The following is a 22,130-nucleotide window of genomic DNA, read 5'->3' on the forward strand; positions in this document are numbered from 1 at the left end:
GAGAGAGAGAGAGATTGAAAACCTGATAAGGTAATGCTTTTGCCATCTTCGACACCAAGTCTATGCCAAGATTATCCATCAATCTATTGCAATTAGACAATTTCATAAAGTGAAGAAGTCCCGGAGTGTCTTTCTGTTCCAGTATGTCTGACAATTTCGAAAATCTTTCCAACAATACGCAATCATCCAGCTCTATATGTACTAAATTTGGAGGAAGTTCAGAAATGTCTCGAAGCCTCTTGCAACCACCCAAATCAAGAACTTGCAGATTGAGAAATTTGCCGATGCATGCCGGAAGACTATCGAAACTGCTTCCTGATAGATTAAGCCTCCCTAATGTGGACTTGCAATCCAGATTTGTTAGAAAATCAGACACCACTGATAATTCGCATCCTTCAAAACTAATATCCCGTAGCCGGGGAAACAATAGTGAACCAGGATGATCATGCCCCTTGTTTGAATCAGTTGGAAGCATCAGAAGAAGAGATTCTGAACTTGAGGAAACCAAACCGCTTGCCCTACTTGGAAATGTAACCAGTTTTGGGCACCAAGAGAGGTCTAGGCCTTCTAGATGTTGCAGCCCTCCATAGACACTGTGTGACACATTTGTAAGGTTTGCACATCCTCTTAGTGTTAAACTTACGAGGCCAATGAGATTTCCAATTGATGAAGGCAATTCCTTAAGGAGAGTTTTAGACAGGTGCAATTTTCTTAAAGAAGTGAGATTCGCAATTGATGGGGGCAATTCCTTAAGGAGAGTGTTAGACAGGTGCAATTCTCTTAAAGAAGTGAGATTCCCAATTGATGGGGGCAATTCCTTAAGGAGAGTTTTAGACAGGTGCAATTCTCCTAAGGAAGTGAGACACCCGATTGATGAAGGCAGTTCTTTGATGAGAGTTTCAGACAGGTCCAGTTCTCTTAAAGAAGTGAGATTAGCAAATGATGGGGGCAATTCCTTAAGGAGAGTTTTAGACAGGTGCAATTTTCTTAAAGAACTGAGATTCCCAATTGATGGGGGCAATTCTTTAAGGAGAGTTCCAGACAGCTCCAGTATTGTCAAAGAAGTAAGACATCCAATCGATGAAGGCAATTCTTTAAGGAGAGTTCCAGACAGCCGCAGTAGTGTCAAAGAAGTAAGATTTCCAATTGTTGAAGGCAGTTGTTTGATCGGAGTATTATGCAAATACAAAAATTCCAAGGAAGTGCAACATCCAATCCAGGAGTGCAGTTCTTTTATGCCACTGTAACTTAAGTTCAACGTTTTAATGGACTCAATCTCGTGCACAATGTTTATGAAATTCTCAAGTCTTCCACAACCAAAAAGCTGAAGATCCCTCATGGATTTCCAACTAACTTTCACTGGAAAAGTCTCAAGCCTAAAGCAGCGCCCAAGACTCAAATAATTAAGTCTATCGAGGAATCCAACAGAAGGATGCACTTCAACTAAATTTATGCAGGCAAGTAGATTCAAACTTTGTAAGTTTGGGATTCCTGATAAGTCTGACACTTTTGTTAAGTATTCACAAAAGCTTAGATTTATTGATGTCAGATTTATCAAACGCTGCGAGACAGAGATGAAAGCTTGATAAACAAATAATAAAGCTAGAGATCGATAAACATGTATGTGCATCCAAAAGAACATACCTTGTATCCATCTCCCAATACTGTGATGCGACTCCAAGGCATATGGATTACAGAAAGCTCTCTTGGAATGGTATGGGATGACAAAACTTGTAGGGGACAGTCAGGCCAATCAATTACCCTTGAGCTATTTGGCAGACCATCAACAACTCCAGAATAGCGTCCCGCTCGGCATATGATAAGTTTAAGATTTTTCATGCTGGAGAAAGAAGTAGCACATAAACATATCACATCTGAATCCTGGGGTAGCTCCACCTTGATGCCTCTAACGCTGTTTGTTCCCTGGTACGAAAATGCAATAGTATTAACACACCAAACTCTTCCTAGGGTTTATGAATTTAACAAAAAATACTTGAAGATGAGGTAAATTAAGATAAGTACTTACAATATTATCTACTAGAACACGGTAAACATCTTCATGAAACCACAACCTGCTACGATTTCCAGGGTCATCGGGTGATTGTTCGTGAACTATATCTCTACCCATTTCTTCTATCAAGTCATGCATCCAAATGCGATCATTCTTATCAATGCTAATGAGGGCCTTTTGTATGAGCACGTTAATAAGATGTTCTTCGCTGCCACATGCTTTAATAATCTTTATCACGTGTTCTCTATATTCACCTTTAAAGAAACATGCAATGTCAAGAAAAGCTTCCTTCACTCTGTGATCCAATCCATCAAAACTTATCTTCAGAACATCTTTAATTTCACGGCTTTCGGAACCATCTAATGCAGCTTCCCAAAGCTCTACATTTCCACCGCGTAGAGAAGTACCTAAAACAGTCAAAGCCAGTGGAAGGCCTTGAGTGTATCGCACTGCACGTTTTGTGAGTTCTGCATAACCATCCAAAGGCCGAATTCTTTTGAAGGCTTTCACACTTAAAAGCTCAAGAGCTTCATGATTATCCAATTCCTGGACCTCGTATATTTGATCAGGATGAACACCATGACATCTCAGCAATTTCTTATCCCTTGTTGTTATGATGATTCTACTACCCATTCCGAACCAACTACATTGACGGGCTAAGTTGTTTAACTGATTCATGTCACTCACATCATCAAGAACTAAGAGAACACTTTTGTATTGCAATCTTTCCTTGATCATACTGATTCCACTAGCTACACTTGTCACCTTCAACTTTCTTTCCTTTAGAATCTCACGAAGAAGTATCTTTTGTAGTTCGACCAAGCCTCTGGCTCCCTTTGAGTTTTCTCTAACATTTTCTAAAAAACAACTCCCATCAAATTTTTGAGCAATTGAGTTGTAGACAGCTTTGGCGATTGTTGTCTTACCAATTCCACCACCCCCCCATATCCCTACCATATGAACATCTTTTCCCTCGACACCTAAAAGCTTTTGTATCGCTTGCACACGATGTTGTATTCCTACTTGGTACTCGGCCACATCCAATTCTGTACTGTTGACGTGTTCCTTTGATATATGTTCAACGATTTCCCCAATAATACTGGATTCAGAGCGATGCCTGGACAGTTAGGATAAACAGCACATAATTAACAAAAACACATTCAGATTTACAGTCACACTCAAAATAAAATATCGTATGTTGTTGGTCAATAAATACAGATTTTACCTGTTTTTGTGCAAATAGTAATTTTCCTTTAAATATTTATCTGGTTTGAAATCAAATCAATTGTGTACGTTATTGAAAATAGTATTGTCATTTGTATAATATTGTATAAGGATTAATTCATATTTTGTCAAAATAGAAATTAACGTACTCATCGAGAGGCCACCCTGACAAACTAGCTGCTTCGAAGAGAGCAGCCTTCCATTCCTGGACCTGGTCCTTATCTTTGAATTTACGTTCCAAATTGGCAAGTCCCTCCCCAAAGCTACCTCTGTGATTTCGCATTTCCGAGGGATCGACTTTGAAGAAAACTGGCAGAACGATTTGTTGATATCTTTTCTTGCAGTCGAGGATGTTGACAAGTTCATCCAAACACCACTTGGAGGAGGCATAGTTTCCAGAGAACACAACGATTGAAATCTTCGACTGTTCGATTGCTTGGATTAATGCTGGTGATATTTCTTCTCCTCGTCTGAGCTGATCATCCATGAAGGTTAAGATTCCCTTCTCACGCAAAGCGCTGTACAAGTGACCTGTGAAATTGTTGCGTGTATCCTCACCTCTAAAACTCAAAAAGACATGGTATTTGTATGTAGGGGAACACTCTTTGATGATCACCATTGAAAGCTGTGAGATAATTAGCAAGAGAGACTGTGAAAGTGTTTTTGGAGTATGGAGAAGAAATAGGCAGAGTTCATTGGATTCTCAAATCTCAAGTAACTGAGAAAAGGAAAGGTTTTGAGGGGGAAATTTCCTTTCTGACGCGTTTCACAATGATGAAGAAAAAGTAGGAGGAGTGGATTAAACCATGACCACCCATCTGTAAAGTATAAATGCCAATGAGCCCACACTGTCTAGTCTCCACTGTTAAGTTCAGTCCCACATTCACACCGGTTTCAAGTTCAACATAGCCGCCCCTATTTGACAAAAGCAGGAAAAAGAAAAAGATACATTGCCCTTTACCACAGTACCACCACTTAACAAGCTTGTGCTCCCTCAAATCAAATTCTAATCAATAATATAATACGTTAGTTTTCAACATTAAAATTATATGGAATTAGGATAATATTGGATGTGTTCGGCCATTATATATATTTGTATAATATATATCAAGTCGTGAGCTGTCTGATCGTTTAACAACTTAAAATTCAAGACGATCAGACGGCTCATAACTTGATATATACAAAAAAGTTCCTATTTGGATATGATATCTATGAAACTACCTCCTCTTTCTGTCACTTCAATTGGTCAAAACCGGTGTGAATGTGGGACTGGACTTAACGGTGGAGACTAGACAGTGTAGGCTCATTGGCATTTGAACTTTACAGACCTTTACCACAATACAAAAGAACTAACTTGCAATTTATGGGCAAAGTTCTAAAGGTAAAAAGTATAAACCTAGCTAACTTGAAAACAGTATAAGTAGCTAATCTTACACTAGGACTGTTTAATACATGGACTGCCAGTTTCATCTCAATTCAAGATGTTGTATTGTAAGCTACACTCCAGATGCTATCCAAATTGCAACCATATATGACTAATGTTCACTATGTATAGGAACTGTCTCATCAACTACAACATCTAGAAATTACTAAATATCTGCGCAATGCTGCAGGTTTGCGCCTTTTCTATTTGTTTGCACCATTCTATTTTGTATTTTGTATATATAACAGCCACAATCATAAGCAAAGAAATGTTAATCGGAAATGTTAGAAGCTTTACATATTACAAAAGCTGGTATATAAAACAGACTTGTTCATTTACATACTGCAAAACTGAAAGTTTAGGATAAGAGCTTGTACTTACACCAAGGTTGAATATTTACATTTGCTTCAAAAAATTGACATTCTTTTTTATTTGAGAAGGATGATATAGAATTTTATTCAAAGAACATAGTCGGAGATTACAAAAGATGGAGATGATCAGTGGTGGAAGATTCCCCACACTCATCTCTACTACCAGATATGATTACACGTCTGTCACCATTGATGACGTCCATAAACCAATCGGGCCCAACCCCTAACCAAGAACATTGACCCTCCAAACAGGCTACATGGAGATCATCCTACGCTGCCTGAGGTGTTATTTGCTCATGGCCTATTACTGTGGGACAGTTTGTTGTCTGTTCATGGTGCACCAAAAAGAAGTGATGGAGCAGCCAGGCGGAATGCTAGTTGTGAGCAGTGAAGGCCTCCCTATTCAGGTTGTTTGAAATTAATTGTGATGCACCTGTTTCTAGTGATGGTTTGAATGGGGGTATTGGAATTGTGGTGAGAGATAGTTTGGGAAATTTAATTATGGCAGTAGGTGAGAGGCTTGGTGGGAGGCTGCATATTTGTGCAGCTGAGCTGCATGCTGTGTTATTGGGTTGGATATTGCAAAACAGAATGGCTGGTCCTATTTTATGGTTAAATCGGATTTGTTTGGAAGTTGTGAGTATGGTGAATAGCAATGAGGGATGTTTTGCAGGAGTAGTGGTAGAGGAGGTGAGGGGTCTCTGTTAGCTCTTTATAAAGCTTCTGGTTTTTCCCATGTATCTAGAAGAGCTCATGGCACTGCTCATGAGGTTGCTAAAAAATTGACATTCTAACCAAAGTTGGTTGTTGAGACTGCGGTGGATACGCCTCAAATAATTTAATGATCTGTAACTCATTCCATCAGAATGAGCTCTTTGAATCTCTTTGGGTTATTAGATATGTCAATGTGCTACTACCATCAGAAAACTTACCAACTGAAGAAATAAATACTACTCTAACTCATTCCATACTTGGGATAAAAAATGGAACCTGTTAAAAACTGATTCTACCCTCCACTATCTGATAATGACATGCAACAGAAATGACCAAACCCCATATGGACGATTAATAATCCCACCTAAATCGATACCATGAGTATTAAGAGAAGCATGACAGAACTGATCCCAAATACAGAAAAGGCAGTTTGTAATCAAACTTCAGGAACCTTTTCAAATGCACTAAGCAGACATGTATATAATATATATTTACGTATATGTAACTTGATTACCTCTCATGCTTTAACCTCTCATTTTCATCAGAACTGAAAATGGACGTAGAATCGTCATCACTCTCACAATCAAAAGGCTCTTTACTGGCCATTGCGGAGACCCAATACGAGACTTCTGTGTTCCCCTTATTTTTTCTTTAGTTCCTAAGATTATGTGACCATGACTTGATGAGTTGTTCTGTTTTCCATAGTCTTTAAGAGCAGAAGATGCAACAGTTTCTGAGAAACAATTAACCAAGAGTCACAGCGCCTTAGCTTCTGGTGTTGCTTCATCTCAGCGGTTGGAATAGTATTTTTTCCAAATTGTCCCCACAGTCACTATTACTAGTATTTGAGGATCAATCTCGTTTTCTTTGAGCCCCATCTGTTTCTTTTTCTCCAGGAGCGTAATCAGTGTCACAATTGCTAATGAGAACCGAACCTCCTGATGAAAATTTAGGAGTATCTGGCATTAAATATTTATGTTAGGTATTACTGAGGCATTGGCGAAAACAATTCAAAAGAACATTTGCAGATGAAGTAAATATTGGCTTATAGAATATTTAAAGAGGTCATTTGATTGTCAACCAAGATTAATGAGGTGCCTTTTTATCTTCCTAGCAAATGAAAGTAAATCTAAGTTACTAAAACAATCTTCCCTATATTTACCCAACATATATCTTTTTGATAACTCGAAGTTAAAGATTCATCAATTGTCTATTTGTCTTCCTCTTTTGTGTCTTCAAAACATGTACTGGTGACTACCAACTTAACAGACGTACCTAAATTTCATAGTCATTGATCTATACTTTATAAAGCACTAAACTAAGCAAGCTATGAAATTGTTATAAAACCAGTACCTGAACCTCCATGTTGTAGCGATCTGCCAGACTTGTTCTTGGCTCCTCCTCTGCGGTACAAAAGTAGAAGCCCAGATTTACAACTTCTGACCAAAGATGGTTCCCACCATATCTTTCAGGAACTTAATCAAACACATGAGTAGAAGCTAGTTGCAGAACAACTCCCAGCTCTCCTCAGTGTCAGTCGTGACTAAGCACAATTTTGCAGAACAACTCCCACCCCTGTTTACAAACCCCAAATTGCTGATCTGCCATGGGGGATCACCCCGGCAGAAAGATTCCGACCATGGCTCAACCATCTCAGGCATACAAAGAGGAAAGAGCGTTTCAAAGAGTTTTGTGGAGCAAGATCGGCGGATCTATGTGTTTGTGTGAGGGGACTGAAGGGTAGGAGGGCGTGGAAGAACTCAAGAAATGAACTTAGGCCAGATGGGGTAAGGCGCGCTTATATGGGGGAGGGGAGCCAAGTCACTACTCAAGGAGGGCCCATGTTTTTTACTTTTTAAACTTTGTTTTACAGAGGTTCTTCCCTCCGCAGAGTGAAAGATCGATAACATTAACAGAGCGTGAAAGGACGCGCCGCTGTCTCTGTCTCGTTCTTCGTCATCGTCAGACATGATAAATCCAGTAGTGTTTATCTGGTCAGTAATTGATCAATAGATACATACACCATTAGATTTACATCCAAAACTTAAAAACAAAACAACTTAACTTAAAAATAATTCTCTCTATCTTTAGATTTACATCTAACGGTGACTGATTATTGACCAAGTAAACACTACCGCATAACCATCACCGGACACGAAAAGGGAGAGCACCATTAGATTTACATCCAAAACTTAAAAACAAAACAACTTAACTTAAAAATAATTCTCTCTATCTTTAGATTTACATCTAACGGTGACTGATTACTGACCAAGTAAACACTACCGCATAACCATCACCGGACACGAAAAGGGAGAGACAAAACTAAACCCAAATTCAATACCAAATCCGGGGATGTTCTTAGCACTCACTCAGAAATCTGAAGATGTTCTTATCATATAACACCAAACATTTAAACCTAGGGTCATATAACACCAGAGTTTTGAAAACATTAACAAACCCAACACTCTAAAATTCAAGAAACAGGAGAAATCCCTGAAAAAAAAAAAAGAACAAACAAGCAGTTTTGTAGGATGATTTTAGGTTGGTATCCACAGTAGCCGAGCACCTTGGGTGAGATAGTAGTCTGATTGAAAAGATCAGGGGGCTAAGAGGCCAAGCCGCCGTGGCCAGCCAGGGAGGGCTAGAGAACCTAGAGAACACATAATTCACAACATCGAATGCAAAACCTTGGGAGGCAAACATTGTTTCTAATGAATCGTTAGAGATTGGATTCAAGTCGTTTCTTCATATGCCTTTATTGTACTGTTAAAATCAAATAAACGAAGTAAAAACTAGAAAGAGACATGAGATGAGAGACAAGAATGAACTCATTTCCAAAATCAAATTTCACATTAGGAGAGGGAGAGGACAAGTATATATATTGACAGGTCCTTTGCTAAGGGGATACATGCACCACGTGAAAAGAATCCAAATTATGTAACACCTAGCTTTAGACAATTGATGGAAGAACAAAATACTTGCTACCACGTCTGCAAATGAAAACCTTCCCTTCCCTTCACTATTCCTTGGAAAATATAAATAGAGAGAAAGAGAACAGGGGAGAGAAGGGGTACTAAGAAAAGAGAACAGAAATTTTTTACAGGTGGGGAAAAAACTTCATCAGACCTATATCTCAAAAACACTGCCTTCGATACTGTGCGGGAGGCCCTAAGAGTACAGTTGCCTAGCCAACATCCAGTGTCTAGAATTCAACTTCCCACCTGATCATCCGATCAATGTTGCTGAATAATGAGTTAGCCCAGTTAAAACTGACTGATCATTAAGAATTTACATTAGTTCGCTTCCTTGTCAGCTTCTTTATCCCCTACTGTGTCTGCAGCTTCTTCAGTGTCCTTTGTTTCAACAGCACTTGCTGCAGCGTCAGAAGTGGTTGAATCAGAACTTGGATTCTCATTACCAGAATCTGAAACCTCACAAGGTTTTGAGGTTTTCTCAGCTGATATTTCAGCTTCATGTCCAGCAACAATTTCCTCATTACTTACTAAAGGATCAGAGGATGGAAAACTTGTCACTGCATCAGCAGATATCGTTTGAAGCTCACCATTTGGTAGGGCATCGGATGGTTCCCCAGAATCTGAAGTTTCTCTCCATTCAACCCACTCTGGTGGCTTATCAGTTTCACTGGATCCCACCTCTGTAGAACTGTTAGGCACACTAACTTCTGAATCTTCTGGTTTTGTTCCTGAATTTGGAGATGTTGCAGTATCAACCAAGTCATCATCTTCACCAACAATGACATTATCCTCTCCACCACCATCGGTAACATCAGCCTCCAGGGTATTAGATGGAGAGGTAAGGGACCCAGTTGCACGATCACTCCTGTCATCCTCAAATGCAAACCAGTTGGAATTCGTAAACAGAGAACCGCTGAAAGAGGAATGGTAACCATGTCAAGCCAATCAATAAGCAGAAAACCTCATACGGCATAACTAGAGCACGATTATAATCCTATTAAATCATTCAGCAGGTTAGGCTCTCTGATCACCTACCCTTCCTGGTCATCTCCAAGTCGCAGTGATGAGATAACAACTTCAGCAGATTCATCATCAAAGTAGACATCCTGCCAAAACAATATTATAAGTAACCTTCCCATTACAAACCAAAGCAATTGTAACTGTTACAGCTTCTAAAAACCTGAACCCTCAATGGAACAACCAACTAAACAATCAGACTCGATACATATATCTATGTTCGAGTTGTTACCAGAAAATCCTCAGTCAATATAAGAGTCCAGACATTTGTACAACAGACTACTCCACTTAAAAGCACACTTAGACTGCACTTCTATACTAATAACTGGCTAAACGATAGTACTATACAGTTTTGGCATTCTAGTCAATCCCTCATATATGTTGAGAAGATCTTTTTATAACATAATATCTGACAAAAGAAATTTTATATTCATGGCATTGATAATACAATACCTCATCATCTCGTTCAAGTGAGCCCTGGCCCTGGAAATAAAATGCAGATTTATTCAGCTAATTAGATTAATGAAAAATAAGAATATCACCACCATTATCAAATATTCGTGGGGCATAAATGAACAGCAGGAATCAAATGGTTTCAGAGACTCACCTCATCTAAATCATCATTGTTGTAAAGGCCATACCGAAAAGCCTGGCTCAAGTTATTTGCAAGAGCTGCAACGTCGTAGTCTCTATCTTGGTAATCATCATCATCACTATCCCTATTTCGATCATGCAAGGCTGTTGGTCGCCTGAAACAGTTATTACATCAGGATTAGGTAGCTAAAAAGCAAGATCAGTAAAATTAGCACCAATAAAGGAATGAAAAAAATAGTGAAATGACAATAGATCACTATGGTTTCAACCATCTAATGATGAAAGCAATAATTCAAATAGAAAAGTAACCACGATTTTTCATGTGCGGTATACACTAAAGACTACATGATATAACCAAATTATGCAATTGCAAATCATCTAACAAATGTGAGATGAGAACTGCGACTATGTTTAAGGCAAACGAAACATACCCACATGCCCACTGATAGACATTTTCCAATGCATTACGCTTTGATAGAACATTTGTCTGCCAATCAGTCCACTCGCTGTTCTCCTGTAATAATAAGGGCAACTCTCAGGACTTTCACCATTAAAACAGTAGAGCCGTAGAGGCATCATTTAGTCGTTTTTCTTTTGAGTGACTAATAAGAGGGGTTTCAACTTTTTCAAATGTAATTACTGGGTTAGTCATTAGGTTTGAATACCATCAAGACTAATCTCTATAAACAATATAACTGTTGAGAACTCATTTTACTTGGTAATAACTGCATGAGCCGAAGAATGGAGATGGATAGATTTATCAAGAATAAAGGGAATTGATTGAACTAGTATCAGCTAGCTGTGGTAGAAACGTAAAGAACAAAAAAGTTGGGCATATTATTTTTCTTTTTCAATTACAATGCTATCAGCAAAAAGACTACTCAAAGTTGAGCATATTTTAAACAGATAACATGCACTCTTTCGATATTCAAGTAAGAATAACAACAAGAAGAAAGAAAATCAACAGAGAATGAGGAGAAGGAGCTTGTGAACCACTCGAACAGCTATCTAAGACTGGGCTTTATTCAATAATTGGATGAATTGCTCCTAATTATTTGTTTAACAAATATTAAGCTCTAAAGACTAACAAAACAAAAGTATGCAGAGACAAAACCTGCAGATATGCCTCAATCTCGCTGTTATTATTCCCCAGCTGAATGATTTTATTGGATATACGTGTTAAATGTCCAATATTTCCTATCCTGGGTGCGGATCTGCCCTCAGCAGGTATAGTTGGCTGCAAAAAAGAAAACAAATGAAACATAATAATGCTTACATTACATATTTTACATTCAACCAGTGGGTAAAATTTAAAAAGTTTGAAAATATCTGGGTATAGATGGTAATTGAAAGATTGATGGGAGCGCCACCTTGTCTGAGTCAGCTGTCAATGTAAAATTCTTTTCTGCTTGAAGTATTTTTCCAACAAGATCGCATTCGCGAAGAAGATGCTCAACAAGAGGAGCATTCTTGCTTTCCAAACATGACACTATTATATTCTCTATGTGGTGATGTACAAAGTTGTTATACGGGTACCTGGAGGTAAAAAATCAAGAGAATAAGGCCTCTTATAAAACCATTTTGTCAAGTGAATAGAAAAAATAAATAAAATCTGAACTTACTTGAAAAACAAGTCTAAAATTTTTTGAACTGCTCCAAGACTAATCAATTCCTTCTCAGCAGCTTCACTACCAACTGTAAGTAATACCGAGATGAATTCTACCACCTGAAAACTTTTCTGTGTTCAGTGTAATCACCACAAAGATACAAATACTGGGCTTAAGCAGAAATGGATGCTCCCAGTACAAATTTAATATGGTTATAAAAACATATCAATTACTGATGTTACAAAGTGATGAAACTTTTGTGGATAGAGTAATGCAGAAAGAGACAAATAATTCCTTCCACAGAACGTGGTTGTAGTATGAACCTAAAGTCTAGTTTTAGATATATATTAATGAAGATTTTATACACTTACAGTCGAGAAATTTTGAAGGGTTGAAGATAAGCAAAAAATAAAAATAAAAATCTTGAATTAGGATATGGAACCTAGAGCAGCCCTTAAAAAGCACCCACCTTTAAGCGATGTTTTCCAAGAGGCGGCTGTAACTTGCCATATGTAGTTAACAACGTATTGTCTACTGATGACACATCTAAAAGCTTCAGCAAATCACCTGCACGATAATCCTGATCAGCATTCAGTTTCTAATGGTAATTAATCCAAATACATATTGCCATAAAACTGAAGAAAGAAAAATGAACAGTATCATTTTCAAACAGACTATTACCTAGGCTCTCCAACATGCCGACAACAGTTTCAGGGTTGGCAGTAACTGTGGATCCATGAGTCATTTGACGTCCATACATCTGATATGTTCCCAAACTAAGCCTCCTAGGGTCTAACAAAGATATGCATACTGACAAAGAGTTAACGAGAACAGATTTTGGCCGGGAGCCCTCCAAAGCATGCCGAAACAATCTTCCAATGAAACTGCATAAAACATGCAAAAGATATTAGCAAGAAAAAAAAAAAAAAAAAAAAAAACAAAAAAACCCTAACAAGTAAAATAGACGACCCAAGTGTTTCAAGTAAACATAAGAAGAGAAAAAAAGTAAGTGCTACCTTGGGCTAGAGATTTTAGTAGAAAGTCCAGGTGGAGCAAACCGAGTTATAGCACAAAGCGTCTCTGCTGCATTGGCATGCACTTCAGGACAATCCTGCAAAACCGTGCTCATAAGAGTGTGCCCATTACCAAAGGCTGTTTTGGCTGAGTTAAAAAAAAGACCCTTTCATTGAGGATGGGTTAAAACATGAAGAAAGGAAGAGTGTACTTCTGTAATAACTTTTTAACTAACAATCATTGCACAACTTCCTTAAGATTAAAAAATTGCAAAGCTATCTTTTAGTGACAAGTTTATGGTTATAACCTAAATCCTATTCCTCAAAATATTTAAACAAAGTAGTCTGTTTGATTTTATATTTAAATGAAGAGGAAGCTGGTATATCACACGCATCACACGACTATAGCTTATGGTATAGATTCATTCACTTACTGAGGAGCTGAACTTGTCCACAATCATCTCTAGCACATCAGTCTCTTGTATCCAGTGCATTGCTTCCGTGTAGTTTGAATACATATGTTCATCAGCACCAACCAGACGTATCAAAACCTGTCAACACAACAAATTGAGATTTCAAGAGCCGGCCTGCTTGAAGACAATAAATAACATTGGACAAATACTATACGGCCGAAATTTTTGTTTATATTAAGGGTGATATCAAGATTTCGAGAAACTGTAGGCAATGAATTGCATAAATTACAAGAAGTACCAGACAAAAGGATACTAAGAACCAACCTCCATGATTGATGTTGTTCCAATCAGGTCAACTAGCTTCTTGACAATATCTTGATGACTCTGGATGCCCATAAAAGAAAACTACATCAGCTTAAGAGTTACTTTAAGAAGCAATACCTAAAAGACAAAGACTCTAGGTACTGCAGAGCATTAAAAAGTCCCTAATGGTTAAATCTGTAAAATGAAATAAGCTTATGAGGTGCTATAGCTCTGACAAGTGATATCCATCGAAGCAGATATAACTGGTCTTTTAAACAATATATATATATAGACCATAGAAGAATGCACAGTACACAAGGCACGAACCAGTATTCTATTAAATAACACACACACACACACTATAATACTAGGTGACTGCAGATGATTTCATAAAGTAGACCACATCAATAATCAATTTTGAAATATCAAAATTACAGTATATTAGTTGAAAGACGGCAGAAACCAATTACCCCCACCATCAACAGGACAATCCCTAGAAAAAACATCCAGCAGAAACTTAAAAAACACACAAATATTATACGAGACCGCAGATGATTTCATAAAGTAGACCACATCAATAATCATTTATGAAATATTAAAATTACAGCATCCCAGTTAAAAGACTGCAGAAAACAGAAACCAATTATCCCCCCCCCCCAAACAAGACAATCCCTAGAAAATTTCCAGCACAAACAGGAAGCAACTTAAAAAAGTTGCGCGGTCAATCTCATTTTAGCCGAAATATTTTTATGTATACTTTTTTCATTTTAGTACACAATATATGCATTTGAAGACGTCACAGATTTAATAATGTAACGCACAAGCACATGAACAAATAATGCCTTTACCTGAATATAATGCAGAAACGGAACTGCCTTACGCAACAGCAGGCAAACAACAACCTAGAAGACATAAGAACCCAGCAAATATGTTAAAACTTTGGCTATAAAAGCTTAGATACTATGTTATATTTTCATAGAACGGAAAAAAAAAAAAAAAAAAAAAACTAACTAATTTCTCCCACAAGTATCAAGATAATACCTTGCTGAAGTAGCCAGCCAAGAGTGTGCTATGGGAATGATTTGGTTCCAAAAAGGAGAACAACAAATTCATCAACTGCCAACACAACATAACAATCAAAATGTAAACTCATTATAGAATGCTACTTTCAACCAGAAGCAGAGAGATTCAATAGTTGGAGTTCCTTACCTCCTCATCCTCTACCAATGTTTTGAGTATGATATCAACTTCACAAGTAAAGATCTCACATGCGATAAAAGGGAATCTGTGAACATGAAATAGCCAAGATCAATCACATCGGTAGAGAAAAACAAAACGGTCCACGTCATCATGAGCATTAAAAGAAACATACTTAAAAGTTCGCCTCTTTTCAGCATCCTCGGGAGCTTCTTCAACAATATATCGGATGAGTTGTTCCACCTGCACTCTTTCTCGCAAGCTGCAGTATACACAGCACAAATAAATACACAATTGATGTTCACTAATCAAACCAAAATTAACAAATGCAAACATACAAGAACAATCTTGGGACAAAATGACACAAACAATTCTATTTGTTGAGACAAAAGTAGAGAAAAATCTAATTTACTCAAAATGTAGTTTGAACAGTAAAGAAGATTAACAAAGAGATAAACAATTCCATCCACATAAGAGAAAAATCAAATAGAGTGTTTTTCATATAGAAATGGTAATCAATTAAGATCAAACTAAGATATCAGATACAAGGCCACAGGTCCTGAAACATTAGCCGTCCAAAGTTTATTCACATGTTGAGTAAATTGGAGAAAAAGACAAATGAGAAAGTGGTCAGAATCACTGAATAATCTAAATCTACATTCAAATGCGAAAAAATTGTAAGGTATAGACTTCCATCAGGTAAAGAGAACACAAGTTCATAGGCTCAATTTTTAAAATCCAGTGAAGTAACATATCTAGAATCAGAAACACTTTAAAAGGCACATTCTGAGAAGGATGTGTTCAATGTATTAATTCACCATTGAGTCCATTAATCTATTGGCACATCTTGATATACAAAAACAAAGCATCATTTCTGACAAATGAAAAACAAAGCGAAAAAGAAAGAAACCATCCAGTAACTCACTGATTGAAGCACAATAACTAAAATGAGTCGAAAGAGAAAACTAAAATGTAAGAGATGCATATAGTTTACAGATAAAACAATCATTACAAATTGATTAGCCGCCCATTAAGAGCTTTGCATTCTTGAATAATTTCATCCTCATCAAGAAGCTCTTCCAATGTGAAATTATCCTTGTCCAAAATCGTCTCCACCTGGAACATTAACAAAAATTAAAATAAGAGGCGAAAATGCAAAATATCATTTTACAATAGTGGTGATATAACCAAGCATAGGTGACGGCTAGAACCTATGACTCTTAAGCCACATATATTCATGTCAACTAATAAGCTATTAACTACAGACTATCGCAACCAAGGTATCACTTAAGCTTCATAAAATCAAGTCTAGTTTGAAACCAACACTACAGTTAAAGGCTCCAAAATCGGATTCGATGTCATCACACAATACTCAATCTCCCCATTTCACAGCACGGCATTGCATTTTCTATACTAATGTAGTCGAACTAAAACCCCTACAAAACACTTTACCTAGTTTATAACTCACCAATAACCAAACGATAACAAAGAACAAAAACCAAACAACTCAATGCCAACTCCTGCAGAGACTGATATATTAAATTCATCTTCACTATAAGCACAATTGCTTCTCACTAAACAACTAATCCGATATTCGGATCCAATGCATTCGTAAACAAACCACCCCTAGACCATTTTCGAACAAAACTTCGATTCCAAACCCCCCAGAATTTGGCAACCTTGAGATCCAAGATTCCAAATTTCCATCTCTGATCCCACATTTTCACCGCGCAAAGATTCCAACCCCAAATCAAACAGACTCATTTCAAGATTTCAATCCAACCACACCAAAACCAATCCATTACGTCCTCTACACCACACGAAAACCATAAGGAGGTAAAACGACGTCGCGGAACTCACCGGAGACGCCGTGGACAGGCCGGCCATACGCCAAAACATGGTTGGAATTGAACCGGAGGATCTGCGAATCCTGATGAGCAAACCCTAGGCGCCGCCCCCGCGCGTCGTGAAAATCCCCAATCTCCGAGGACTCACCAAATCCAAAAGCGCCGTGATTGGTTGTTTTGATCGAATTAAAAAACCCTAGAAATTGGAAGATAGGGGGATTCGATTTGGATCTAGAAGGGAGATTAGTAAGATTAAAAAGAAGAAAGAAGGCAATCGAGGATGGGTGTGGGGATGAGAAGAGAGTGTTGTAATTGAAAAAGAAGAAGAAAGAAAGAAGATGAAATAGGAAATTATAGAAATGAGGGTTGAATTATTATATGGCTCTCTCTTAATATCTATTTTCTTTTTTCACTTTTTGGTGTGTGTATTATTTTTTTGGTTACATTGGTGTGTGTTTAAATTGGTTTTTTTTTTGGTGTTTAGGGTTTTTTGAGTCCAAAGTCCTACTCTTTGGATTGCTATTTCAAGTTTTTTTTTTTGATAGGGATTGTATAATATGCTTTGTTGGGTTAAGATTTAACATTTAAGATTTGGGGGCATATGGAAATTGCTAGGTTTTGGTTGCTACTCCTCTAAAGTTGGAGCCTTTGGAGGTTTTTGTAAGTTAGTTGACCACTTGCTATTTTTTTTTTGTTTTATAAATATTGCCACTTGGGGAGCATTCATTGCAAAAATGTCATCATCTTTTTTTTTTTGAGGTCTTTTGCTTCCTGCATCAAAGACTGAGCTTACTCAGCTTAGCATGTTGCCTTTACCTACTCTCAATGATACCACTTTAGTTTAGAGTTCATTAATGTTTATACTTGGTAAGGAAGACTTAACTATAATTATGAAAGTGATAATATCATAAATTAGGTAGGTGTTTGACAAGATATAGAGTTTATAGTCAATTGAATTTACTCTTGGAATAGGTTTTGAAAGCAATTGAGAACCTTTAAATTGAGAAGGCCTATTAAACAAAATATCTTAATAATGTCCTCACTGCTACTGGAAATCATGAATCATGTGATGATTTCTTCTTTTTCTAAACTAAAGTAGAACAACTGCAACATTTCATGCCTCGAAAACTTGACTTCACATTACAACTTCATGTTAAAAAATGTTGGCCTTCAAATTATATTTAGAGGTTTACATAGGTGATACAGTACAACAAGAATGAAAGCCAAACTCAGGTAACTTTGAACAAAACAAACATTGTTTCATTCCTCGTAATCTCATGGTAGTCAAAATTGGGAGATGCAAAACATTTGGTACTCTTTTAAGTTTGGAGCTAACGCTAATTTGTATCTGCTGAAAGCTTCAGGGAGTGGATTGCGACTCCATTCTGAGCAGTTGGGATAAGTCCCCACCTTCCTAGTCGAGGTTCCTGTTGCAAAAATAGTTGATAAGTTAGAACATGGCACTGTTTTCAGAGACTGAACACTGAACATAATTATGATAGAAAATAGTAGAAAATAGATAGAGATGATAGAATGTTGGTTGGACTTCAAAGATAATAGAATACAAAGTTCAATCATTTGTGACCAATCAAACACCACTTGCTGCCAATTGTGGTCCTTGATAATGTGACCTACTACTCATAAATATACACAAGATACTACTCATAAATACACACAAGCAGGTCTAGTACTTGAATCTGCCAAAGCTTATATGTTTGAACTATAATTCTGTTTCTTTCAAGTTTCACATGCTCGTTTGAAGTTTAATCTGAGAGCTGAGTGATTTCAGTTAACTGAAAGGAATAAAACAAATTTTTTTTTAAATAAAAAAAGAAACGAAAATGGAGGTTACCTTTCCAACTCCTGCGACTAGAAAGCCTCCAGATTTCGCAATAGCTAAAGAATTAACAAATCCAACCTGCAAGAATATTGAGGGGAGAAGCTTGTAACTTATGATTAACAAACAATAGGTAATCAAGGGTTAAAAGTTATGGCTTTGACATACCACGGGGAGATTGTGTAAGGGCTTGATGGCATTGCTCTCACTTTCAATAGACCATAAACGAACAAAGCCATTTCCAGCTCCTGATGCGGCAAGGTCACTGCCTCGACAAGAAGTGACTGAACTGATCCAAGAATATGTTGATGAACAATCATAGCTTTCTGTACAGCAAAAATCAATACCATTCCATGAGAACCAAACAACATTGCTACATTGACAAAACTCAACTCTTATTTACAAGATTAATGGAGTATCCACAGTAAATATTTGAGCTAGCCAGATTATGTAACCTTACCTATGTGACCATTGGGGACTCTATCACCATCCTTTTGTTCAACATCTTTGTGTGCAGTCAATACAGGATGAGCATTCTTAACTATGCATACAGGCTTCTTTCGCAGCATGGTCCAGAGCTCAACACTTCCATCATCAGAGCCGGATAAAAATTCATCATTGCTAATAAAAGAGCAACACTCCAATGAGCATGCAGGGGCACGGAAAACTAAACGTGACTCCTCTGGAACCTAGTACAGAGCAACAAAAGACTGTATCTAATTAAACCACATGGTGCAGAGAGACCAGAGTATCTCAAAACATGATACTGAAAGAAAGCACATGACTATACAAGGATGTCCATCCAAACTTTTTGAAATTGCTACAAAAGAAACAAATGCAACCCAAGTTTCAAATAAGCTATAGTTTCCTATAAGATATTTTGGTGGTTGTAGAAATGTCTACAGCAGACATTTCCCAAAAAAAAAAAAAAAAAAAAATTAACAAATGGATTGAGAAATAGTAGCTTTGTTTAGTGTGATTCATCGGGATTTAATGTACTTGGAAGCTTCCCTAAACGCGTATAGTATCTACTTCTTACCTTGAATAACATCATGCTTCGATCATGTCCAACAGTCAAAAGCCGTTCTTTCCGTAGGCAATCCATAGATAATACTTCACCTTGGTGACCATATAATGTATTTATGTAAGTTCTATCTTCTGCATTCCATATCTTAATTGTTCGATCATATGAACCAGAAAAGAGTTCCGAACTCCCTTGCCTGAAAGTTAAACATGATACAGGTCCCCTGTGACCTGGAAAAGCCTGTTCAAAACAGACAAATGGTAAATTAGAAAGAAATGCTTTCAAAAAAAATTCAGTTGGAGGCATAAGAATCACACAAACAAACATTCAATTAAGTGCATTTAACATGGGAATGCACCCAGCATATGATCCTAAAAACAAGTCAGCTTGGAGTTATCATTGTTTTTTTTTTTTTTTTTCCGATTAAGAGTTATCATCGCTATACCAACAGAGAAACAAGTACTTTCTGATGGTTGACTATAATCATTCTTCTGTTGTGTTGTAAATACAAGATAAAATAAGCAAAAACTAAAAATAGAAATGCACTTTTTGTTGGAACAAACAGGATTCATTTTTTGTTGCTGTGTAATAATAAGATTAAAAAAAAAATGTAAATTGGGCATGATGCATATAAGCCTCAAAGTATGAGGTCACCTTCATTCCTCAAACCTACCGATCCAAGGGTCATTGACACTCCAAGACCTCACATGAATCTTAATATCTTTATTCGTATTCTATAACCAGGAAACAAATAATCAATTATAACTACCTGAACATGTTGTCTGGTACGAGTATCCCACAAATGAACATGGCGATCTAATCCTCCACTAGCCAAATACCGGCCATCAGAACTAACTGCAAGGGCTAACATTTGTTTGCTATGCTTTGTAGCTTGACCTAGTGGATCCTTGACCCCATGGGACTTTAATACTTCGTCGCTGGGCCACTGATACTTCTCTTTTTTCCCACTATCTACATCCCAATGCAAAATCGTGCCATCCTTAGATGCTGAAAAACCTCTCAAGTCATCCTCAGAGAGAACAACCGCGGTGACAGATTGGCGATGCTTCACTAAGATCCGAAATTCATCAGTAGCTTCAGGCTTCTGAACCCTAAAAATGAAGAAATTAAACATCACGTTTCACGAATCAATGGAATTGAAATAGTAGAATGCAACTGCTCTCTATTCTACATCAAAAATAACCACTAGAGCCCTAACAAGAAGAAAAAATCTTCAGAATCCACAATATAAACTCTACTTTCTCAAGTAAAATGTCGAGAAGAAAATACCTAAGCTAAAAACCTGATGCTAGTATCTAATCAAAGTGCATTTTGCAATAACAAGATCTCAATAACAATCAAATGCCACACAAAGCTAAGAAACACGAAAGGTAAACTTTCCCTAACATCTGCCTAGGCAAAAAACCTGATGCTGGTATCCACTCGAAACTCAAATTGAAACCAAAAACCATAAAACACCCAACTTTGGATCCCGAAAACTATAAAATGCCACTACACACTCCACTCTAACACACTAAACAACCGCATCGAAACCTGAATTTGTGTCGAAAATTAGAAATTGAAAAATGTAGCAACGAGAAATCGAAGAGAAACGGAACAGCGGTTACCTAGAAGCAATGGAGCGGCGGAGGCGGCCGCTGTCCTGGAGCTGCTGCTGCTGCAAGACCTTAGCCACAAGCGAGTCTCTCTCCCCTTCCTTCTCGCTGTCGTCATCGCTATCGTCATCCACATCCTCTTTCTTCTTCCTCTCATGCTCTCCCAGCCTCTTCAGATACTCCTTCGTCAGCCTCAGCTTCTTCTCCCCGGGAGTCTCCTCTATGATCTCCTCCGCCGCCTCCAACTCCTCGTCGCCGCTACCGAGGACGGCGTCGTTTCGGTCTTCTTCATCGGACGACTCGTCGCTGCGAATGTCCTCGTCGTATTTGAGCCGCTTCTTCGATTCGTTGGTGAAAAACGGGTCTTCTTTGAAGGAGGGCTGCCTCTTTCCCTTTTTAGCTCCCTTGGGACCTGAGCCTCTGCCTCTGCCTCCGCCTCCTCCGCCGCCGCCGCCGCCTCGCTTCTTGGCCCTGTTCATCGGAGTTGGCGCTGCTGGGTTTTGCCTAGGGTTTAAGTTTTCAGAGAGAGAGAGAGAGAGGGTTTAAGCTTTTGAGCGGCGAAGACAGTGAACAACCAAGTAGGGTGTTCGATTCGGGTCGTGGGTTGTACCCGGATCCGATTTGTCCGAAATGTCTAACGGGCTTGTGGTGCCAATTAGTTTAAGAACTTCTGTATGCACCCAACGATTTCATCAGTTACACCCAGCACTTGATCTCATATCTTTTTTTTTGTTTGTTTAATATTCGTTGATGAATATTAAAATTTATCGGAACCAATCTTTCAGTTTTCAGCTAAATAAAACACTTGCCTACATTTAAGAAATTGGTCTAGGAGGACTTGCATTTGGAAATAAAACCATCTATATGATAGAAACACAATCTGAGCATTGGTCTGTGGCTCTGTGCTTCGTTGGTATCACATATGAGGATATGACATCTTATAC

General features: G+C 37.8%; 4 protein-coding genes and 1 non-coding gene across 6 annotated transcripts in view; all 5 read right to left on the bottom strand.

The window, feature by feature from the left end:
• Positions 1 to 1,339, bottom strand: part of LOC101296554 (protein lap4-like) — a 2,544-nt gene extending 1,205 nt beyond the window's left edge. Inside the window, exon 1 of the mRNA XM_004295559.1 lies at positions 23 to 1,339. Within this exon, the coding sequence (XP_004295607.1) occupies positions 23 to 1,339 (1,317 nt within the window). The remainder of the gene's footprint in view (positions 1 to 22) is intronic.
• On the bottom strand, positions 1,245 to 3,854 carry LOC101310201 (TMV resistance protein N-like). Its single transcript, XM_004293944.1, has 3 exons — positions 3,385 to 3,854; positions 2,027 to 3,128; positions 1,245 to 1,923 (listed from the first exon to the last, which is right to left on the bottom strand). Exons 1-3 carry the CDS (start codon positions 3,852 to 3,854, stop codon positions 1,603 to 1,605), a joined length of 1,893 nt encoding a protein of 630 aa, XP_004293992.1. The 3' UTR covers positions 1,245 to 1,602.
• A 1,424-nt stretch (positions 3,855 to 5,278) lies between these two features.
• Positions 5,279 to 7,439, bottom strand: LOC101310498. 2 transcript variants are annotated; one of them, XR_184216.1, is made up of 2 exons: positions 7,097 to 7,439; positions 5,279 to 6,681 (listed from the first exon to the last, which is right to left on the bottom strand). It is a non-coding gene; the product is annotated as an uncharacterized LOC101310498 (transcript). The 2 variants fall into 2 exon arrangements; XR_184215.1 differs by having other exon boundaries at positions 5,279 to 6,702; positions 7,097 to 7,421.
• Positions 7,440 to 8,574: 1,135 nt separating this feature from the next.
• On the bottom strand, positions 8,575 to 17,077 carry LOC101310967 (serine/threonine-protein phosphatase 6 regulatory subunit 3-like). Its single transcript, XM_004293945.1, has 19 exons — positions 16,723 to 17,077; positions 15,875 to 15,978; positions 15,038 to 15,124; positions 14,875 to 14,950; positions 14,707 to 14,781; positions 14,514 to 14,567; positions 13,687 to 13,746; positions 13,384 to 13,500; positions 12,953 to 13,047; positions 12,618 to 12,820; positions 12,406 to 12,503; positions 11,952 to 12,055; positions 11,700 to 11,865; positions 11,444 to 11,566; positions 10,761 to 10,843; positions 10,343 to 10,484; positions 10,189 to 10,218; positions 9,754 to 9,824; positions 8,575 to 9,631 (listed from the first exon to the last, which is right to left on the bottom strand). The coding sequence occupies exons 1-19, from the start codon at positions 16,759 to 16,761 to the stop codon at positions 9,037 to 9,039; spliced, it is 2,322 nt and encodes a 773-aa protein (XP_004293993.1). The 5' UTR covers positions 16,762 to 17,077; the 3' UTR covers positions 8,575 to 9,036.
• Positions 17,078 to 17,894: 817 nt separating this feature from the next.
• LOC101311255 (U3 small nucleolar RNA-interacting protein 2-like) lies at positions 17,895 to 21,754 on the bottom strand. Its single transcript, XM_004293946.1, has 7 exons — positions 21,199 to 21,754; positions 20,340 to 20,682; positions 19,586 to 19,810; positions 19,007 to 19,235; positions 18,715 to 18,872; positions 18,562 to 18,627; positions 17,895 to 18,136 (listed from the first exon to the last, which is right to left on the bottom strand). The coding sequence occupies exons 1-7, from the start codon at positions 21,663 to 21,665 to the stop codon at positions 18,047 to 18,049; spliced, it is 1,578 nt and encodes a 525-aa protein (XP_004293994.1). The 5' UTR covers positions 21,666 to 21,754; the 3' UTR covers positions 17,895 to 18,046.
• Between the last annotated feature and the right edge of the window lie 376 nt (positions 21,755 to 22,130).

The sequence above is a fragment of the Fragaria vesca genome, linkage group LG3 (assembly GCF_000184155.1).
Source record: "Fragaria vesca subsp. vesca linkage group LG3, FraVesHawaii_1.0, whole genome shotgun sequence".
NCBI classification, from domain to species: Eukaryota; Viridiplantae; Streptophyta; class Magnoliopsida; order Rosales; family Rosaceae; genus Fragaria; species Fragaria vesca.